This window comes from Gobio gobio (genome assembly GCF_949357685.1).
Source record: "Gobio gobio genome assembly, chromosome: 9".
In the NCBI taxonomy this organism is placed as follows: Eukaryota; Metazoa; Chordata; class Actinopteri; order Cypriniformes; family Gobionidae; genus Gobio; species Gobio gobio.
Genome location: NC_137115.1, coordinates 5,161,692 through 5,180,638, shown reverse-complemented (window position 1 = coordinate 5,180,638; position 18,947 = coordinate 5,161,692). Strand labels below are relative to the sequence as shown.

The following is an 18,947-nucleotide window of genomic DNA, read 5'->3' as shown; positions in this document are numbered from 1 at the left end:
TTTTTGAAGTTTGCTTTGAAGTTTGCTAACTTTATCAGAGATGTTGGGATGGAGTCCAGACAACTAGCTGACGCCGTGCATTCTGTGTGAGCGGTGCGTTTGCTCGGGTATTGATACTGATGAGGCGCTGTCCGTTTCTGCTGCGAGCGTGAGAACTACCACGATGTCCTCTCAGACAAAGCAGTCAGCTGTCAGCAGCCTCTCTCATCTGCGCTTGCTGCAGGTTAATTGACTGGAGTTGCAACGGTCTCATGCCAGCGCCCTCATCCGTTTCTCTCCGCTGGGTCATACCGGGTTAGCCTCGCCTCCTCCGGTCGGACTGGGCAGGGAGAGAGATAGAGCAGAGGAGGAGTATATCCACTTTGCTGTGGCAATTTGAAACGAGGGGCAGGCCTGCGAGTGTGACAGTCTCGGCATCATCACACTGCATGCGCATTAGAGTAAGTACCCTGATCGGCCATGTGAAAAGCCACTGGGGACGACCCTGTGATACGCCACTTCCAGCTCCAGCCTCACATGGAGCTCTATTTCACGGCCGGCTGGCCTGATTGAAAGTAATAGGGGGACTGAGGCTGTGATGAACTGACATGCCCAATAACTTTCATTACGTGGCTGTAACCTTGTCCCGCGCACTAATTAATTTTTCTGCCAGCGATCATATGCCTGTGTGCTGTAGACTGGAGCGCAACCCCTGTCTGATCTCGGTGCATCTGCTTGGAACCACAGTTAAAAGCCGCATGGACAAAAGTATGAGAGGACCCTCTTCTAATTAACAGGTTTGACTGGGCCCACTGGTCCAGTGAAGGGAGAGCTTAATGCTACGCCATACAGTAACTTTCTAGAGATTTCTGTGCGACCGACAGTTTGTAGAGAGCCAGCATGATAATGCCCCCGTGCACAAAGCCAAGTCCGTACAGAAATGATTTACTAGAATGGAGTGTGGAAAAACTCGACTGGCCTGCGCAGAACCCATTAGATATTGCAGCATATAGAGCAAAGCTTTCTTAGAAGTTGAAAGTTGTTAAAAAGAAACAATTCCTTTGTTCCATCAAAGGTTTTAAATTTAACGCTCAACAAGCACATATGTACTGAACATTGTTTCTGCTCGATAAGGTACAATGAGAAGGTAATTGTGCAATTGCAGCTTTATGTTGTGTAATTGCAACTTTATTGCTCGTAATTCAGACTTTTTATCTCCAATTTGTGATTGTATATCTCAAAATGTAACTTTAAATAGTGTAGCTCTGACTTAGTTTCTCAGAATTGTGACTCTATACCCCGGTTTCATTTGAGCTGTTTTAACTGAAAGCATATCTTAAAATATGTCAGTCTCAAGCAGTAATGTGTTTTTTCTAAGGCACATTTATAAAAGCACATTCTAAAGCCTAATCCTGGCTTAATCTAAGCAATGTCCGTGACACCAGGCCATTATCTCGCAATTTGACTGTATCTCACAATTGCGGCTTTATTGTTTATAATGCTGACTTTATATCTCACAATTTTGGCTTTGATTTACATAGTTTCTCATTTTGTGTTCGCATCTTTGTATCTCACATTGTATCTTTATATCTTACAACTGAGATTCTGAGATCTCTCAATTTAACTTTATATATATATAGGAGCTGCTAATTTAATCCATTTGCTGTTTTATGTCTCTTAATTGCAACTTTTTATATCACACGGTGCCTTTATATCTCACTAATGTGACTTAAATGTGACCATTTTATTTAAAGGTGTCATTGTTACAGTGTAATTGTATATTTAGTTCTGAGTAATATTAATTAACAACATGTACTTTCTACAGGGTTTTGATATGGTTAGGGTTTGGTTGAGGGTTAGCATGTGATGATAATTTACTATGGTAAATACATGTAACATATGTAGCAAGGACACTGTAAAATAAAGAGTTACCTAACTTTATATGTCACGGCTGATATTTTATTCCAGTTTGACTGTATCCAACAATTGCGGCTTTTTTGTTTATAATTCTGACTTTATACCTCGCGAATTTGGCTTTAATTTACATAATTTCTCATTTGTGTTTGTATCTATGTTTCATGTAATTGACATTTTACATCTCTCAATGTAACTTTATATATATAGGAGCTGCTAATTTAATCCATTTGCTGTTTTATGTCAAAATGTGCCTTTATATCTCACTTGCAATGCAACTTTAGGTAACACTTTATTTGAAGGTGTCATTGTTACAGTGTAATTATATATTTAAGTTCTGAGTAATATACATTAACAACATGTACATGTTGAGGGTTAGTTGCATGTGATGATAATTTACTATGGTAAATACATGTAACATATGTAACAAGGACACTGTAAAATAAAGTGTTACCTAACTTTATATGTCGCAGCTGATATTTTATTCCAGTTTCTAATTTCTCACAATTGTGACTTTATATCTAACTGTTGCGACCTTGCATCTCATTGTTACGTCTTTATATCTCACTGTGACTTTTCTAGCTTTTTTATATCTCACACTTGTATACATTTAGACATATGGATGTGGTGTTTGGCTCTCCTCACTCTGGCTATATATTCAGTATCTTCATTGGTGTGTCAGGACTGCTAGTAGGGCTCATCTGATCCTTTTATACGGCATACGGTTGTTCATTATGATAGGTATTACGCTGAATCCGAATGCATGAATGCAATAACAGCATTATTTGCAGTCCTTTATTAGCTGTCGCAGAAGTGCATTAGAAACCTCATGCATGCGGGGCGAGCTTTTAAATTCTGGGCGAATAAATATTACATGATGCATCTGATAAATAGATGCATGAACAGAATGCAGTGTTTACGGTCATGGTGAGATGTCCATCTACAAGTGCGAGAGAGGGTTGGTGAGTGGGAGGATTTTCGATGCAGTTTTTTTTTTTGCAGGGTTTATATACAGAACATCACCTCTCCTTCCTTTATTGTTGAAGGATTCTTGAAGGCACATTTACATTCCTGACCATTAGTCTCCCCTCTGCTTCCATTTGTTCACCTTTGCTCAAGCAAGCAGAGTGCAAACAGTATTAGAGCGCCACCTGGTGGACACTCTTGAATCTTTGTTTTTGCTTTTGTGTTCATTTTCAGATATTTTGTTGTACACAGGAATTGGTTTCCCTGCAGTTTTTCCTCTTTCCATTCATCACATTTTTGACTGAAGTCAATTTTGAATCCGTCACCAAGACAGATGTGCGCCTCGGTGTAATTTTTGCACAGACAAAAGCCTGTGAATGATGAACTACGTACATTCGTTTGGCTTGGACATTCGTCCCTTGGCCTTGATCCATTCATTAAAATGTGAACTACACGACTCTAATTCTCTCGAATGCATTCGTTCATTAGGATGTTTACAATTTTCATTGTGCTCCTACAATGAAATCACGCCCCTCCCGTGCATTCTTTTTCCAGCGTTATCGCAACGCTTCCTCACGTCTTCTCCACGCCTGGAGAATTCTCCCCTTTGTAAGATGGAGATATCTGTACCTTTGAGTATTCCTTTAATGACACGGCCGTCTTTGTGTTTCTGCCGCACACGCCTCTGCCTGCTGTTCGCTGACGTCTTATCTGATTGTTGTGTGTGGCTGCTTCGCTAACGGCAGTCCGTTGGGTAAATTCCCTTTGTTGGGCCATGAATCTAGATTGCACGCAGTCACAACACACTGAAACTCGATGCTTACACATATGTGCATGCAAATGTTAACGTGTGATTCATGCACTCGCACGCAGATATTTTTACACTTGGAAAAGTGTCTTAGCCCCTTTTGCTGAGAACTCCGATACACAGCGAAGGCTTCTGGAGCTTTGGATTGTTTCTCGCCTCTGAGACTCCTGAGAACTGAGATGAAAATAAAACAAAAACTGTCCTAGATTTGAGCAGAAAGGATAAAGGAGAGAGGAGGGAGAGCGATTAAAGAGCATGGAATGATTCGGCTGTAGTCATATTTTATTTTTCCGTCCTTCTCTGCTTTTCTCTCTCAGTGGAAGCGTGACATTCTGAGTGACATATTCTGGATTAGAGGCCCTCAGATTAGAGACGCAGCCCCACTGCAGGTAAACCTGATTTGGTCAGTAATTCACTATGACATGATTGGCAAACTACTATAAGCACAATACTACAATAACAATAAAGAAAAATCTGTCAAATCAAGTAGTAAGTTGTCTGTTAAGGCTATTTTATTTACTTTAAACATCAGATGAAGTGATTTTATTTCTCTTTAATACAGACGATGCTGAGTTATTAATAAATTAGCAATGACAAAAAATGATGATACTGATGTATTTTTCCATATGTCCAATATTTTTGTGATTATTGTTAGGTAGCCTGTTGTAATTCACCCATTACAACTACACTCTAAAAAATACTGGGTTGAAAATGGACTAACCCAGCAATTGGGTTGTTTGAACCCAGCGATTGTGTTGTTTAAAGCAAACATTTAACCCAACCGATGGGTTAAAACAACCCAAAAGTTAGTCCATTTTCAACCCAACTTGGGTTGTTTTTAACCCAGCATTTTTTTAGAGTGTAACACGGCGATAAGCCCATGTGTGAACTAATATTAGGCTAATATTGTAGATTTACTGCTTTGTTGGGTTTTGCTCAATACTATGTGCAAGAAGCAAGATAATATAATAATTATATTACCGTGTGGTGAACCTATGATAACTTAAACAACTATTGTTTTGTGTTGTTGGCCAGATAAAATGACAGAGAAAAGAAAAAAATGGACATAAGATAATTTTTCAGAAAAATGCCACACATACCCTTACAAGTTGTACAATTTTAGCTGTATTATTTTTGTCCCCTTCAAAAATTGCTCGAGATATATTTTTTGTTTATTGCCCCCCCAACTCCCCCAACAGTTAGAATTTACGCCCATGCTTAGGGCGTGTCCGAATCCACTTTTGCTAGTTTAACAATAGAAAAAAACGGAGTGCCAGGCGCATGGTCCAAAAGGGTTGTACCTAGTCTCTTAATGAGTAATGGGTGTGTTTTGGGCGTAATGTGCAATAAACCAATCAGAGTCTCATCTCCCATTCCCTGTAAAAGCCATTTGCGCTCGCAACAAAAATTTGCGAGCGGAAAGTATTTATAAATAAATATTTGTGTGCTGCTGTACATGTAAAGGCAGCGTGTATGTGTAATGTACTGCTCTGAGAGACAAAAGTTAAGAATCCAAATGCAGCTTTAATGAAGGGTAATCAACAATCGTAATTAAAACAGGCGAAAGGTCATATACAGGCAAGCAGTCCAAACAGTCAAAAGGGTAATCCACGGAACAGGCACGTAATCAAAGACCAAGAGACAAGAAACCAGGGAGAATCCTCAGAAATGCAGTGTTACAATTAACAAGACTTGAGATAACCAGGCTTATATATGGTGAGATAAACAGGGTAATGAGACACAGGTGTAAACAATGAGTGATGATGAGTCCAGGCAAAGGATTATGGGTAATGTAGTCTTTGATAGAATGACAGTCCGGGTTGGAGTGCCCTCTGGTGATGATCAAAGGCACTCTCACTGGTGATTGTGATAATATGTGCATTATGCACCCGCCGATAGGGGCATATTACTAACACGCCTTTTAAATGTGTCACATTTTGGTGTTGTTTTCAGTTTCTCAAAATAGCAACGCGCCAACAATACGCCTGAACACACCTGGTTTTCAGACCAGCAGCCCATGGGTGAAGAGGTGGGCACGAGTGCATTTGCTATTTAAACAATGTGGAGCTGGACGTGAAAATGAGAACTGCGTCGGGCTGAAACTAGCAAAAAATACTTTGCTTCGCATTGCGCCGGGTGTATGATAGGGACCTTATTGTATTTGTTTCTTACTTTTGTTGTAATGGTCCACTTTAGACATTCTACTAACTATAAGTAGGTTTGCAACTACATGTTAACTAACTTTCATTAGATTACACTGTAGTAGACTGTATAAAAATGATTCTGTGGTGAAGTAAATACTACAGAAAAAAAATTTATGAATGCAATTTCTACATGAAAAAGTTACTTCAGGCAAACAAAGTAAATTTGATATTATTACTCAATTCAAGCATGTAGAAATTAAAGCGTACATATCAACATTATGAAGTAAAACTACTTTTCTGATGCTGGTGTTCCCATCATGCACTGAGGCTTGGATAATCAATAAGGATATATTTGTCGCTGTTTTCCAGCTGTATCTACACTGTTTTAGCATTGCTTTTGTTGTTAGAATTAGTAACTTGCCATTTTGTCACATTTGGATTATTTTCCTACTCAAAATGACACATTCATACTCAAAAACGATCCATCGAATGTTACCGTCACTGTGTATTGTAGCAAGCATTGAGATCTCTGTGTTCAGATGGCGTGTTACAACTTTTACGTTGATATGGTGTCTACACAATATCTATTGTGTTATTTACTTAGATGTTTCTAATTAAAGCACACACTTTAAAAGCATGGTTTAATTCAGTGTTATATTGTTTGAGTAAAAATATTGCAAAGGAAACCTCAACTAAGTAGAAAATACTCAGCATTTTATTGGCCAAAATAAAATGTAAATTTTACTTAACCTAGTAAAGTAGAGTTTACTTAATTCCATATGTGAAATTTAATTAAAAAAATATGTGTGCAAAAACTTGCAAAAGAAAAATATTAGGGTTCGGGTTAGTAGAATAAGTTGACATGTACTTAAATGACTTATAGTTAGTATAATGTCTGTTGAGGAACATCAAAATAAAGTGTTAGCACATATTAAGCAGACCATCTACTAATACTCTAATGAGAGTTAGCTGACGTGTAGTTGCTAAAGTGGACCATCAAAATAAAGTTACCCTTTTTATGTACAACATACAGTAGATATCTCTAAAGAATATTCATGCAGTTCTTGCCAGATCACAGTTATGTTTGAAATTACGTCTTACTCAACTATTTCTCTGGACTTCACATGAATCTGAAGTTGGATCATAAGTAAACCTTATTCTTTATGTGCTATATAAAAGAGCTATAAATGACACGTTGACTGGGTTGTACAAAACCGAATAACATCCTTTTGAGACCTTGACAATTAAAAACGTTATTACACAAATACTTTAGTCTAATTCTCAGGCCAATCCTTTATATATAATACATATACCCCCGGTTTCACAGACAATGCTTAAGCTAATCCTAGACTAAAATGCATGTTTGAGCTATTTTAACTGAAAGAATCTTGCACTGACAAATCTTAAAATATGTCAGTGGCATTGTTTTGTCTCAAGATGCACACCAGTAATGTTTTTTTCTTGGGCACGTTTATAAAAGTTACTTAAATGTCCTAATTGAACTAAGGCCTAATCCTGGCTTAGTCTAAGCCCTGTCTGTGAAACCGGGCCATGATAGTATAATTAATTTAGTCCATGCATGTATTCATTTGGTAAGTAGTCGTGTACAGTCATTCAATCATTATCAGAAAATAAACCCCATTTAGGTGATACTCATTGGGGTCCTGATTACTCGGAACGACTGTCTGACCTGTTTAATTTGTCACTTCTGCATATTCACTGATGAGAAGAATGCTGAGTCTGAGAATAACTGATCTCCCTTTTCTCTTTTCTCTTCAGTCCACCTCTGGCCTCAGCATTCCCTCAACTTCTTCACAAGCATGTCAGCGAACGGAAAGATGCAGAAGGTCAGAGCCAGTAGGGACTGACTCGTGTTGTAGTGCAGCAGGTCTTTGTTCCTCCTCTGCGCCGCTGTTTGGGAGGCTGACTTACTCACTGCAACATCCCAGAGCCATTCCTCATGTCTTACAAATGCATCCGTCTGTGTCACAGCACATTTCACTCAGAGACTTTGAGGAAAGGCTGACACTTGGACACAGGAGATGTCAGACATGTTCCCTTCCACAGCATAAGTAGCTCGAGTTATGTAATCAGATTACTTTTTTAAAGTAACAAGTAATGCATTACTTTTAAATTTACAAAAAAATATATTTTTCAAATAAGAAACTCAAGTTACTCAAGCTCATTTGAATTCCCGACCCCGAAGAGCACCTTCAAACGTCTTATTGAACTCCCTGAGTTCACTGAACTTCGTTTTCTTATTTATTGACCTCTGCTGTACAAGTAGTAGCTATTGTAGTGCATCACTTTTAACTCTTTCCCCGCAAGTGTTTTCTAAAAAAAGTTGCCATCCAGCAATCCATCAACACCCCAAAGCTTCGCTGTCAGGAAGCAGAGACGGATTCAATAGCGAGTGAAAGTAAGAATGTTTATTCAAAACACAAACAGCAGTGATGAAGTAGTTGGTCAGAGTCGATGGCAGGCGGTACACAGAGCCTCAAGGCAGCGCAGGGATGCAATGGCAAAACCTGGTCCACGGAACGAAGTGAGACAGATGAACCGGGAAAACGGAGACAGAATCCAGCAGGAACGGAGAAATAGGCAGGACTAGGCCACGGGAGACAACCAAACGATCTGACAAACACAGGACGGAAACAAAGGCCCCGTCATCACGAAGCCAGAGCTTTCCCTATCCTATCCAATCTTTTTTTATTTCGCATTTCAAGAAATATCTGCGTACACACAAGAGCACTGAAAATGACTCAAAACGATGTAGTATACATGCCAGGCCAGTATGTGGCGCTGTAATTCTGCCACAGAAATACACTAAAACCGGAGAAGAAGAGTTGTGGCTAGAAGGGGTACAGCAATGGTAGGAAGTGAGGCAAAATCTCACAATAATACAGTAATTAAATGATGCAATATTGATGTGTGCCCGTAGTTATATCCCTTTCTAGTCTTTCCTGTGCGGGACGTGGTGTGATGACATCACAGTTTCACAAAATATACAGATTGACTGTACACACAAAAACGCAAGCGTGTTGTTTTCAGATTTATCCATTCTGGGACCCGGTTTCAAAAAATATCGGTTTCATGCTCCCAAAATGGCGGATCCGTGTGGACGAAACGCTGATACAGTACACAATTTGTACGTATACAGCTAAACGTATCTCCGTGTGGACGGGGCCTAAATAGACCTGCTGATGAGCCGCAGCTGGCGTTGACAAGCTGATCAGCCACAATCAGTAAACACACCCACACACACACGCACAAACACAAACGAATGATTCAATGAATCCATGAACCGTGACATCCTATAGCTCGACATTTCATTCGGTAACATTATAAAAGGCAGTTTTGATTTAAATGCTGTTTAATGCTGGTGATTGCGTTATTTTACCAATGATATCCCTTGTTTCTGCTTTTTCTTCGCTTGTGTTTTGATCAGGAGATTCTGTGCTCCTTCAGAAGATGTGTAATAGTGCCCCTACCATATAACAGTGAAAACACGGTGAGGCGAGGTGGACGAGCGAGAGACAAGGGAGGAGCGGGCGAGATCGGTGTGCTTGATTGAGAATGAGCGTTACCTGTGAGGCACACCGGTCTCGAGTCCTCTCATGAGGGAGCACGGAGGCATATAAGGATGAGCGACACAAGTGAAGGACGAGAGAGGACCAGGCCTGGATTTTAAGTTGCGTTTTGTTTAAGTTTTGTTATGTGTGTTTGCGCGGCAGTCGTCCATGAGGGGCTGCCGCTTTTACTTTCATTTTGTGTTAATTTTTTTGATTAGAGTCTGTTGAATGTTCGCCGGTTCCCGCCTCCTTCTTCCCTACATGAGAGACATGCTGTCGAAGAGCCCTCGCTGCTGAGGGGGATCGTGGTGCTGAGGTGGTCGGGCAGCGCGGATGGGTGGAGACCGCAAGGAGCTGCCTGAGGCGGTGGTGCTGGAGCGAGTGAAGATCCGGTGGGACGGAGAGCTCGCTGCCGTGCCCCTGGGTCGAGGTGGGGTGGCTGCCGTCCTAGAGGGAGCCGAGGAGTCGCCGGCGTTCGCCATGGGCCGCAGCCTACGTCCATCCGCCATGTAGGGGAGGAGCAGGGAGCGCGCGGGACTCGTTGCCGGCTGCCCTCGGCTTCCCTCCAGGGGGCGGAGGAGGATCGAGCCGTCCACTGAGAGTCCAGTGCCATCGCATGGCACCGCGAGGAAGAGCCTCTCGGCGGGCTGAGGACCGAGCGGCAGTGTGTCAGGGAACCGGACCAGAATTTTTTTTTTTCTCCACTCTTCACTCTCTCGTCCGGTCGCTCTGGGGGTCTCTGTCTCCCGTTCTCTCGTCTCACCGGCCCATATCCCCGGACGACGAGATTGGGCTCCCCGGGGGGGAGTAGGCGTAGATGCGGGGTACTCCCTGGCCTACGAGGTGTGTTGGGGGTATGTGGCGAGGTGGATGAGCGAGAGACATGGGAGGAGCGAGCAAGATCGGTGTGCGTGATTGAGAATGAGCGTCACCTGCGAGGCACACCGGTCTCGAGTCTGTTGAATGTTCGCCGGGTCCCGCCTCCTTCTTCCCAAACGAACTAACTACGTTACACACGGAAAGCCGGAAAATGTAGTCAATGACGGGAAAGAGTAGTAACTTTCCCCAACACTGCCCATCTAAAGGGAAAGACATGGAGAGTTTACCAGGGACGAACTGAAAACAAATGCATTTATTTATGTTTAGATCTTTTTTGAAAACAATTTCCTATATTTTACAAGAGTTGTCAATAGGCATATTTTGTCCCTGACACAATGTGATGATTTCATTTTAATGCATCCATTTCTCCATTCAATTGATGTTGTAGCAGTCCTTCCATTGCTTTCTCTTTAAAGGTGTGTTTCAACTTTTATTGCGCTCAATTGATAGTTAATCAATTGCATTTAATTTGCATTTAATCTGCATCTGCATTTAATTTGAGTCAGTGAGAAGGACTTTATCGGTTGTTTACTGATAATGGAGTGTCTGGCTACACGATTGTTATTTGTGTGTATTGAACAAGGTTTTTTTTCTCTTGTTCAGAGTAGTCTTTATAAATAAAAACAGAATAACACCTGAAATATCAAGGTAGATAGATATTTCCTGAAGGAAATAAAATAATAGTTTTAAAGTTGTAGGTATGCTTCAGTGTAGGGCTTTTTTGTATGCTGGTGTTATGATGACCATGAGTGAGAAAAGATCAATAACATTTTAATATGCAAACATTCTATTAATGTAAGTCAATTGGAGATGTCCAAACTTCAATCTCATATATTGTAAACATGTTTTAATAATAATAAAAAAAACTATAACTAGACTGCAGAATTTGAAAAACCCTATAAGTATTTGATACACAAATTTCTAAGGTTTCTAAATTATCAACACGATCAAAACTTAACAGAAAAACCTGCTGTGCACAATCTACACTCTCACCCAAGTTGGGTTGAAAATGGACTAACCCAGCAATTGGGTTGTTTTAACCCAGCGAATGGGTCATTTTAACCCATCGGTTGGGTTAAATGTTTGCTTAAAACAACCCAATTGCTGGGTTAGTCCATTTTCAACCCAACTTGGGTTGTTTTTAACCCAGCATTGTTTAGAGTGTACATGCTTTCTGTCATCTGATTGATGGCTTATACTTTTTTTAGCAAGTAAAAGGCCTTTTAGTATAATTTTAAAAACATCCACCTTCAGCTTGGTTCACGTATCTTTTTGCTGAAAAATCTTTACATAATTTTATAAAGTAAATGTTAGAATAACTTATATTGTTAGTAATATTTCAAGATGAAAACTTTCTGGACAGAAGCAACCTAAAATTTGTTGATTATTCATAAATACACTGTATTGCCTAAAGTTTTGGGACGCCTGGCTTTACATGCACATGAACTTTAGTGACATCCCATTCTTAATCCGTAGGGTTTAATATGGAGTTGGCCCATCCTTTGCAGCTCTAACAGCTTCAACTCTTCTGGGAAGGCTTTCCTCAAGGTTTAGGAGTGTGTTTATGGGAATTTTTGACCATTCTTCTAGAAGCGCATTTGTGAGGTCAGGCACTGATGTTGGAAAGCCTGGCTCGCAGTCTCCGCTCTAATTCATCCCAAAGGTGTTCTATCGGGTTGAAGTCAGGACTCAAGTTTCTCCACACCAAACTCGCTCATGACTTTATGAACTGTTCCCACAAAGTTGGGACCATGAAATTGCCCAAAATGTCTTGGTATGCTGAAGCATTGCGAGTTCCTTTCACTGGAACTAAGGGGCCAAGCCCAACCCCAGAAAAACAACCCCACACCATAATCCCCTCTCCAACAAACTTTACACTTGGCACAATGCAGTCAAGCAAGTACCGTTCCCCTGGCAACCGCCAAACCCAGACTCGTCCATCAGATTGCCAGACAGAGAAGCGTGATTGGTCAGTCCAGAGAACACGTCTCCATTGGTGATGTAAGGCTTGGATGAGCTGCTCGGCCATGGAAACCCATTCCATGAAGCTCTCTACACACTGTTCTTGAGCTAACCTGAAGGCCACATGAAGTTTGGAGGTCTGTAGCTATTGACTCTTCTGCACACTGTGACCCTCAGCATGTGCTGACCCCGCTCTGTGATTTTATGTGGCCTACCACTTCATGGCTGAGTTGCTGTTGTTCACAATTAATGCCACTAACAGCTGGCCGTGGAATATTTAGTATGGAATGGACTTATTGCACAGGTGGCAACCTATCACGGTATCACGCTTGAGTTCACTGAGCTCCTGAGAGCGGCCCATTCTTTTGGCAATATAGTGTATATTTTTAGAAAAATCATGTTAAAATATGATTATCATATATGATACATCAAGCTTTTGAGGAGAGTTATCATTATATTGAGTTTTATAACATGCTCTAAAAAACTTTTCAGAACACAGCATAACAACACGCTGCCATTGCAATGGTAAGGTTTGCATGAGCAACAACCAGAAAATGTAAAACCCTAGTTAATCTTACAGGTTATGGGCAAACATGTGTGCGGCTTATAAGCCTCAGATAGCAGAACTGCTGTTATTTACACACTCAACCCAATGACACATTTCAGCGTCGTTGCTGTTGTCATGATTATGGCTCCTCTTTAAGCCCAGGCACCATCATGACATTAAGAGCACAGAGAGGAAGAACATTCTCCTGCCAAGGCCTTCAGGAAACCTGCCATGAGGCGGACAATGAACGTATCATACAAAATGTTCCTGAAGTGAACTAATCAAGCCTTGTTTTTTAATACTCGCCTTTCCTTGTATGATTTATTTATAGTCTTAGCAAGTATTCTGCTTACTTTAAAAAAAAAAACTTAAATCTCATTTCATATGGGACCTAGTGAGCAGTTCGTCTGTGCCCCGAATCTCAAAGAGGGTGTTTGTGGGAGAGGGTGAAGACTCAGCATGGTAAATAGAAGGAGAGGGGTTTTCAAAAGGTTAGCTGACAATCACTGCCACACACTCTGGCTGCAAAGGCACACAGTAAAACAGAAGGTGTGGGAGATATTTTGTTTTGGCTGTAAGTGTCAGGATCGACCCCTAACCCATGCTGCATTAATTATCAAAACACTTCTGTTATTCTTAGAGCTGCCGAATATGAAGTAGGCTATACTGAAAAAAATCTTTAGATTTGAATATGCCGAATATGCATTCACCTCTATCACCCTCACGCAAGTGGAATGTTTCTAATTAGTCGATATGCATACAGTAGTTTTTAAGCATTATCCTCACCAAAGACATTTGCATTTGACAAAGCAGAGCTCTTTCAATGTCACACCGTTGCATCTAATAATACAAAAAATGCTAATTCGTCTTTAATGAAGACTCAAATGCAAAAGTAGAAAAAAAAAAAAAAAAAAAAGTTTTGTTTAGGGTAGTTGTGGCACCTTTTAATTAAAACTTAAAAACATAATACGCTAAAATGAATAATACATTTACAAACAAATATATTAAGTACAACAATATAAGCAAAAATGGACTTTCAAACTATTTAACTCTATGTAATGATCTAAAGAAGAATTTATTTTGATAATCCACTTTAGACATTTTACTAACTTTAGTAACTTTGAGTAACACCTTAGTTTAGGGTCAATTTCTCACTATGAACTAGTTGCTTAACAGCATACATATTACATTTACATTTATGCATTTGGCAGACGCTTTTATCCAAAGCAACTTAATGCCCTTATTACAGGGACAATCCCCCTGGAGCAACATGGAGTACCTTGGAGTAAGTGCCTTGCTCAAGGACACACTGGGACCAGCAACCTTCTGTGTGTCAGTTCCATGGTTTAACCCACTGGATATAGACAACAAATTTACAAAAAAAATGAACTAACAAGAATATACACTCACCTAAAGGATTATTAGGAACACCATACTAATACTGTGTTTGACCCCCATTCACCTTCAGAACTGCCTTAATTCTACGTGGCATTGATTCAACTTTTTCAGGTGCTGAAAGCATTCTTTAGAAATGTTGGCCCATATTGATAGGAGAGCATCTTGAAGTTGATGGAGATTTGTGGGATGTACATCCAGGGCACGAAGCACCCGTTCCACCACATCCCAAAGATGCTCTATTGGGTTGAGATCTGGTGACTGTGGGGGCCATTTTAGTTCAGTGAACTCATTGTCATGTTCAAGAAACCAATTTGAAATGATTGGAGCTTTGTGACGGTGCATTATCCTGCTGGAAGTAGCCATCAGAGGATGGGGACATGGTGGTCATAAAGTGATGGACATGGTCAGAAACAATGCTCAGGTAGGCCGTGGCAAAAAGCTGGTGCAAATTGTCAAATCGACCCCAGTGGTACCCGGTGGGGTCTTCTGCTGTTGTAGCCCATCCGCCTCAAGGTTGTGCGTGTTGTGGCTTCACAAATGCTTTGCTTTTTCATTTGTCCTTATGGTCCCATAACTTATTTTACATTCAGGTGACATCAATGCAACACAAATATACTGACAGTGCAACTTGTCTTGAAAAAAAGAGGTGTGTCAATTGTCTGTGCACAACAGGGTTGATGTTTTACAAGCTTTTTTAGTAAATAACACCAGGCGGAAAATTAATTGTAAAAATACCCTTAGGTCTTAAAGGGTTAATGAGAAATTGAACAGGTGTTCCTAATAATCCTTTAGGTGAGTGTATTTACGAACATTTGAATTGAATGCAATAACAATTTACCTGAGAATGGGATAATGAATGTAACAATTTAACTGAATTAAATGTGATAATTCATACAAGAACAGATGAATGATCTATTACTATTGCCATTGGTCAGAAAAGCATAGCCCCGCCCCAAGCTTGAGCCATTGGTTTATCCAATCTGTGCCATGGAGCAACCGTGTTTCCTTTTAGTGAATCAACCTACAAATGACTTAAAGGTCCCATGGCATGAAATTTTCATTTTATGAGGTTTTTCAACATTAAAATGAGTTCCCCTAGCCTGAATATTGTCCCCAAGTGGATATAAATGTTGATCGGTGTAAACCCGAGTTCTGGCTGTCTTTCTCTGCCTTTGAGAAAATGACAGGCCAGACGAGCCAATCCTGAAGTCTCCTGGTTTGACGTCCAAGCAGGAACGGTTTCCTCCCTTTCCTCCGCCCAGAGAATCTAGCACGCCCATGCAAACGCTCGAGAGATCATTGCGTGTGAACGAGTGAACGCTCACAGTTTCTCAGTGTTTGGATGTACAAATGAAAACAGAAGTCTTTTTTCAGTTCCTTCTGATCTGTGATCAGTGATTTCTGATGTGTAGCTAATTATTTATTATTCGTGCACACACTGCAGCTTCTCTCTCTCCCGACAGAACGGTGTTTTCGTGTTTTCTATCTTGTGAGTCAGTGTTTTTGTACGTCCTCGTCGCGTCTATCGGTTCTAAAATGTGCATACAGTCATGAGTTTCTGCTCAACATCGGCCTCACACACGCCGAAGCTCGGGCTGCACTGGCCGTTGGCCTTCAACATCCCCGACCCCCAGTACTGTATCTGGCCCACAGCGGAGGCACCAAACGCGGCGTGAGATTAAGCAGAAGGGGGGTAAGCGTGAGCATATTCGGGCTAGTCAGCCTAGCCCCACAATAAACTGGATTACATTCGATTACTGCTGTTGTGTCTTTGTTTGCACTGTGTACTCAACGCGCGTCACTGACGCTTTTATTTTATTTTAAAAATAATGCTATTATCAACACTTACTTTTAACTCGTTCATCTCGACAGCTGTAATGGTACTTTGCATGTGTTACAAAGTTGGTAATAATGATGAAGACGGACTCGGCGTGACTGGGACTCGTGTTTATTCAGAACTCTCAGATACAAACACAATAAACTCGCGCTGACTGACAGCGCTCTCATAACTCAGTAGTTACTATAAATAACTTTGTTAGCAATCGCTGAGCTCCGTCTCTGGTACATTAGTGATGTCCGGTTCGCGAACGATCTTTCTTTTGAACCAGTTCTTTTTAGTGAACCGAATCAGTTCACCAAATCGGACTGAATCGTTCTAAACGGTTCGTGTCTCCAGTCAGCGCTGATCCATAATTTACTAAAGTTACTAACTTTCTGACATGAGTGACAGTCCCTCCGACTAGAAATAGACTAATAACCTGAAGTATATGCTGTAACTACTACATTTCAGACATGCTGAGAACTGATGTGAAGTGAACTCAGGTCCATCCGTCTCTCTGGCAGCAGCTCGTGCCTGCTCGTGCCTCGTTAAACCACGCCCCCTCCGCTCATTTAAAATGCAAAGATGTCAGCCAATCACAACAGTGGGCGTTTTTACTGAAGTCTCACAGCAGACACGCCTCTTGAAGCAGGGCATTCAGCCACAGGGCAAATAGCAGTATAGAAAAAATGCCTTTTATTTCTAAATTATGACATTTTATGATGTAAAAGTCATACTAACAATAGAAGTACACCTCAGGAAACATTATAAAATAATAGAAAAATGCCATGCCATGGGACCTTTAAACCTACTGTAGTTGAACGTCCACATTAAATCAACATCAATAAACGTCACACTTAACCTTTAAGTTATAACTGCAGAGTTGATTTCTCAACTGCAATCTTTGAATCTTTGGACTGTCATAGTTCAAACTTACTCCAACGCACTCAGGCAACAGCTACAGGGAGGCTGAGATGGAGAAAAAGAGAGAGCTAAAAAAAAAAATATGGAAAGCCAACTGATCTGATAACCACAACAAAACCCTCTGAGATTGGAAACTCAGCCGTCGGCCTTGCCAAGTGAAAAGGTCAAATGGATGGAGACGCTGCGTTGGACAACTAAAACATTCAGAACCCAGAGATAGCATTTGCTTTGAAAACAGGGAAAAAGGGCAAAAAGGTGCCCTGCGTATGCATGAGACATCTCTGAACAGCCATCTGTCCTCCCTCTCCTTTCTGAGACGTCGTGTTTGACAGCGAGACCCAACTCGTGCTACGTTTGATCCTCTGATAACCCGCGAAGAGGGGCGGACATGAGAGAGGCATCGCCAGTGGCTTAAAAAATGAAAGAAACCATCTTGGTGCGTTGGACTAGTCTTCATCCTCATAGACAAAACACAGGGACGGCCTTAGATTTAAGACTCTCTGAAGAACCGGAAAGTCCTGGAGGGCAGACAATGTATTTTATTTGTGCCACATTTTCGGATCCCACTTTGAAGAAAATATAATCCGCCGGGCCAATCCTCAGATGTACTTTCTGTGGATGAAAGGAGGTACAGGGAAAAGTGGAGACGGGGAAAAAGAGTCATCTGTCTGTTAGGGAGTCTGAAACGAACACGTTTACGCGTGCGACTCCAGCTGCGCTCTGCCGCCGAATCTGGTTTGGGCTGGTTGTGTGGATGCATATCTTTGCGGCGTACGGAAGGATATCGGTGTGACTGATCTGATTTGCAGCCTGTGTCGTCTTCTTTCTTCAGATGCTCGCTTCTGTATTGCGGTGCGGGTTAGGTCTACCTTTGGAGAGAGGAAAATATTGCAGATTAGGATTCAGGAGTCTTAGCCTGAGGGTGACAGAAGGACAAGGGCAAGAAGGAAGTTGCAAGACAAGGAGTAGGTGGTTGGGTTTTAACACAGAAGGCCTAATTACGCTCGAAGCGAAGCGGTAATGCATCTTTAGCCCAGAACTGTCATCTACCTAATCTCTCCATAACCCCACCCCTCACACACACACAGCATACATAACAGCTCATATAACAGAACGCTCTGTTTCCATATTTATTTATAGGCCCGCAATGTGTGCTGGTTGGTTGATTGATTGATGGGTTTGTTGTTTGGACGCTTGCATGCGTGAACGCATAGGCATTTAGAGCCAGATGTTGCTGCCTAGAACTTCATCATTTAGACCCTAACTGTGAGCCTCAGGCCCGAATAATTGTCTGTTTGCTGTATTTGCATTCTACAGTGCCTTCATGTACACAACTCGATGAGTCTGTTTACATGCACAGTAATGTCCTAAAATCAGTCTGAATCCACATTTCCTTGTTAGCCAAGAGTAAATTCAGACTATATTTTTACAGTTAAATGGGTCATTCTGAATTCTGAAAAAAACTTCAGTGTAGAAATAATAAACGTGGAAGCTGATTGACAGATTTATTTCATTTTATTTCACTAATGAACACCAATAACACCTGTTTAATTTCTGCTTTGGATGAAGATTTTTCAGACAAAAGTATTGATACATTTTTTTCATATTGACGCTTGGTCTTACATTTTTAACAGTGTATATATATATATATATATATATATTTTTTTTTTTTTTAATTCCTATGTTATATGCTATATCCTCTGCTCTGTAGAGGACCAGAACCCATTTACTGAGAAAATTAAAAGACATGAATAGACAAACAATGGGATTTTTTTTTATTTTTTTATCCAAACTTTGTATAAAGATGATTCTCATTGTTACGAAAGAAACAGAATAATTTGATTTACCATTTTACTTTATGCAATATGTGTGTAAACATGGCCACATATTCCATTCCCATTCTAGGCAATGCATCTATACACTGTATCTAATTTGCATATTAATGTGTTTTGGGACAATATGTAATGTAAAAAGATGTGTAATAATATTTTCCTAAAAAATGTATCATATTTCACAAGAATATCCAGACTTAAAA

General features: G+C 40.7%; 1 protein-coding gene across 1 annotated transcript in view; it reads left to right on the top strand.

The window, feature by feature from the left end:
- The window catches only part of smtla (somatolactin alpha), a gene marked incomplete at both ends in the record, with an annotated part of 45,910 nt that overhangs the window by 6,769 nt on the left and 20,194 nt on the right, over window positions 1-18,947 (top strand). The window contains 2 exons of the mRNA XM_079825287.1: window positions 3,985-4,070; window positions 7,591-7,658. Coding sequence (XP_079681413.1) covers window positions 3,985-4,070; window positions 7,591-7,658 — 154 coding nt within the window. The remainder of the gene's footprint in view (window positions 1-3,984; window positions 4,071-7,590; window positions 7,659-18,947) is intronic.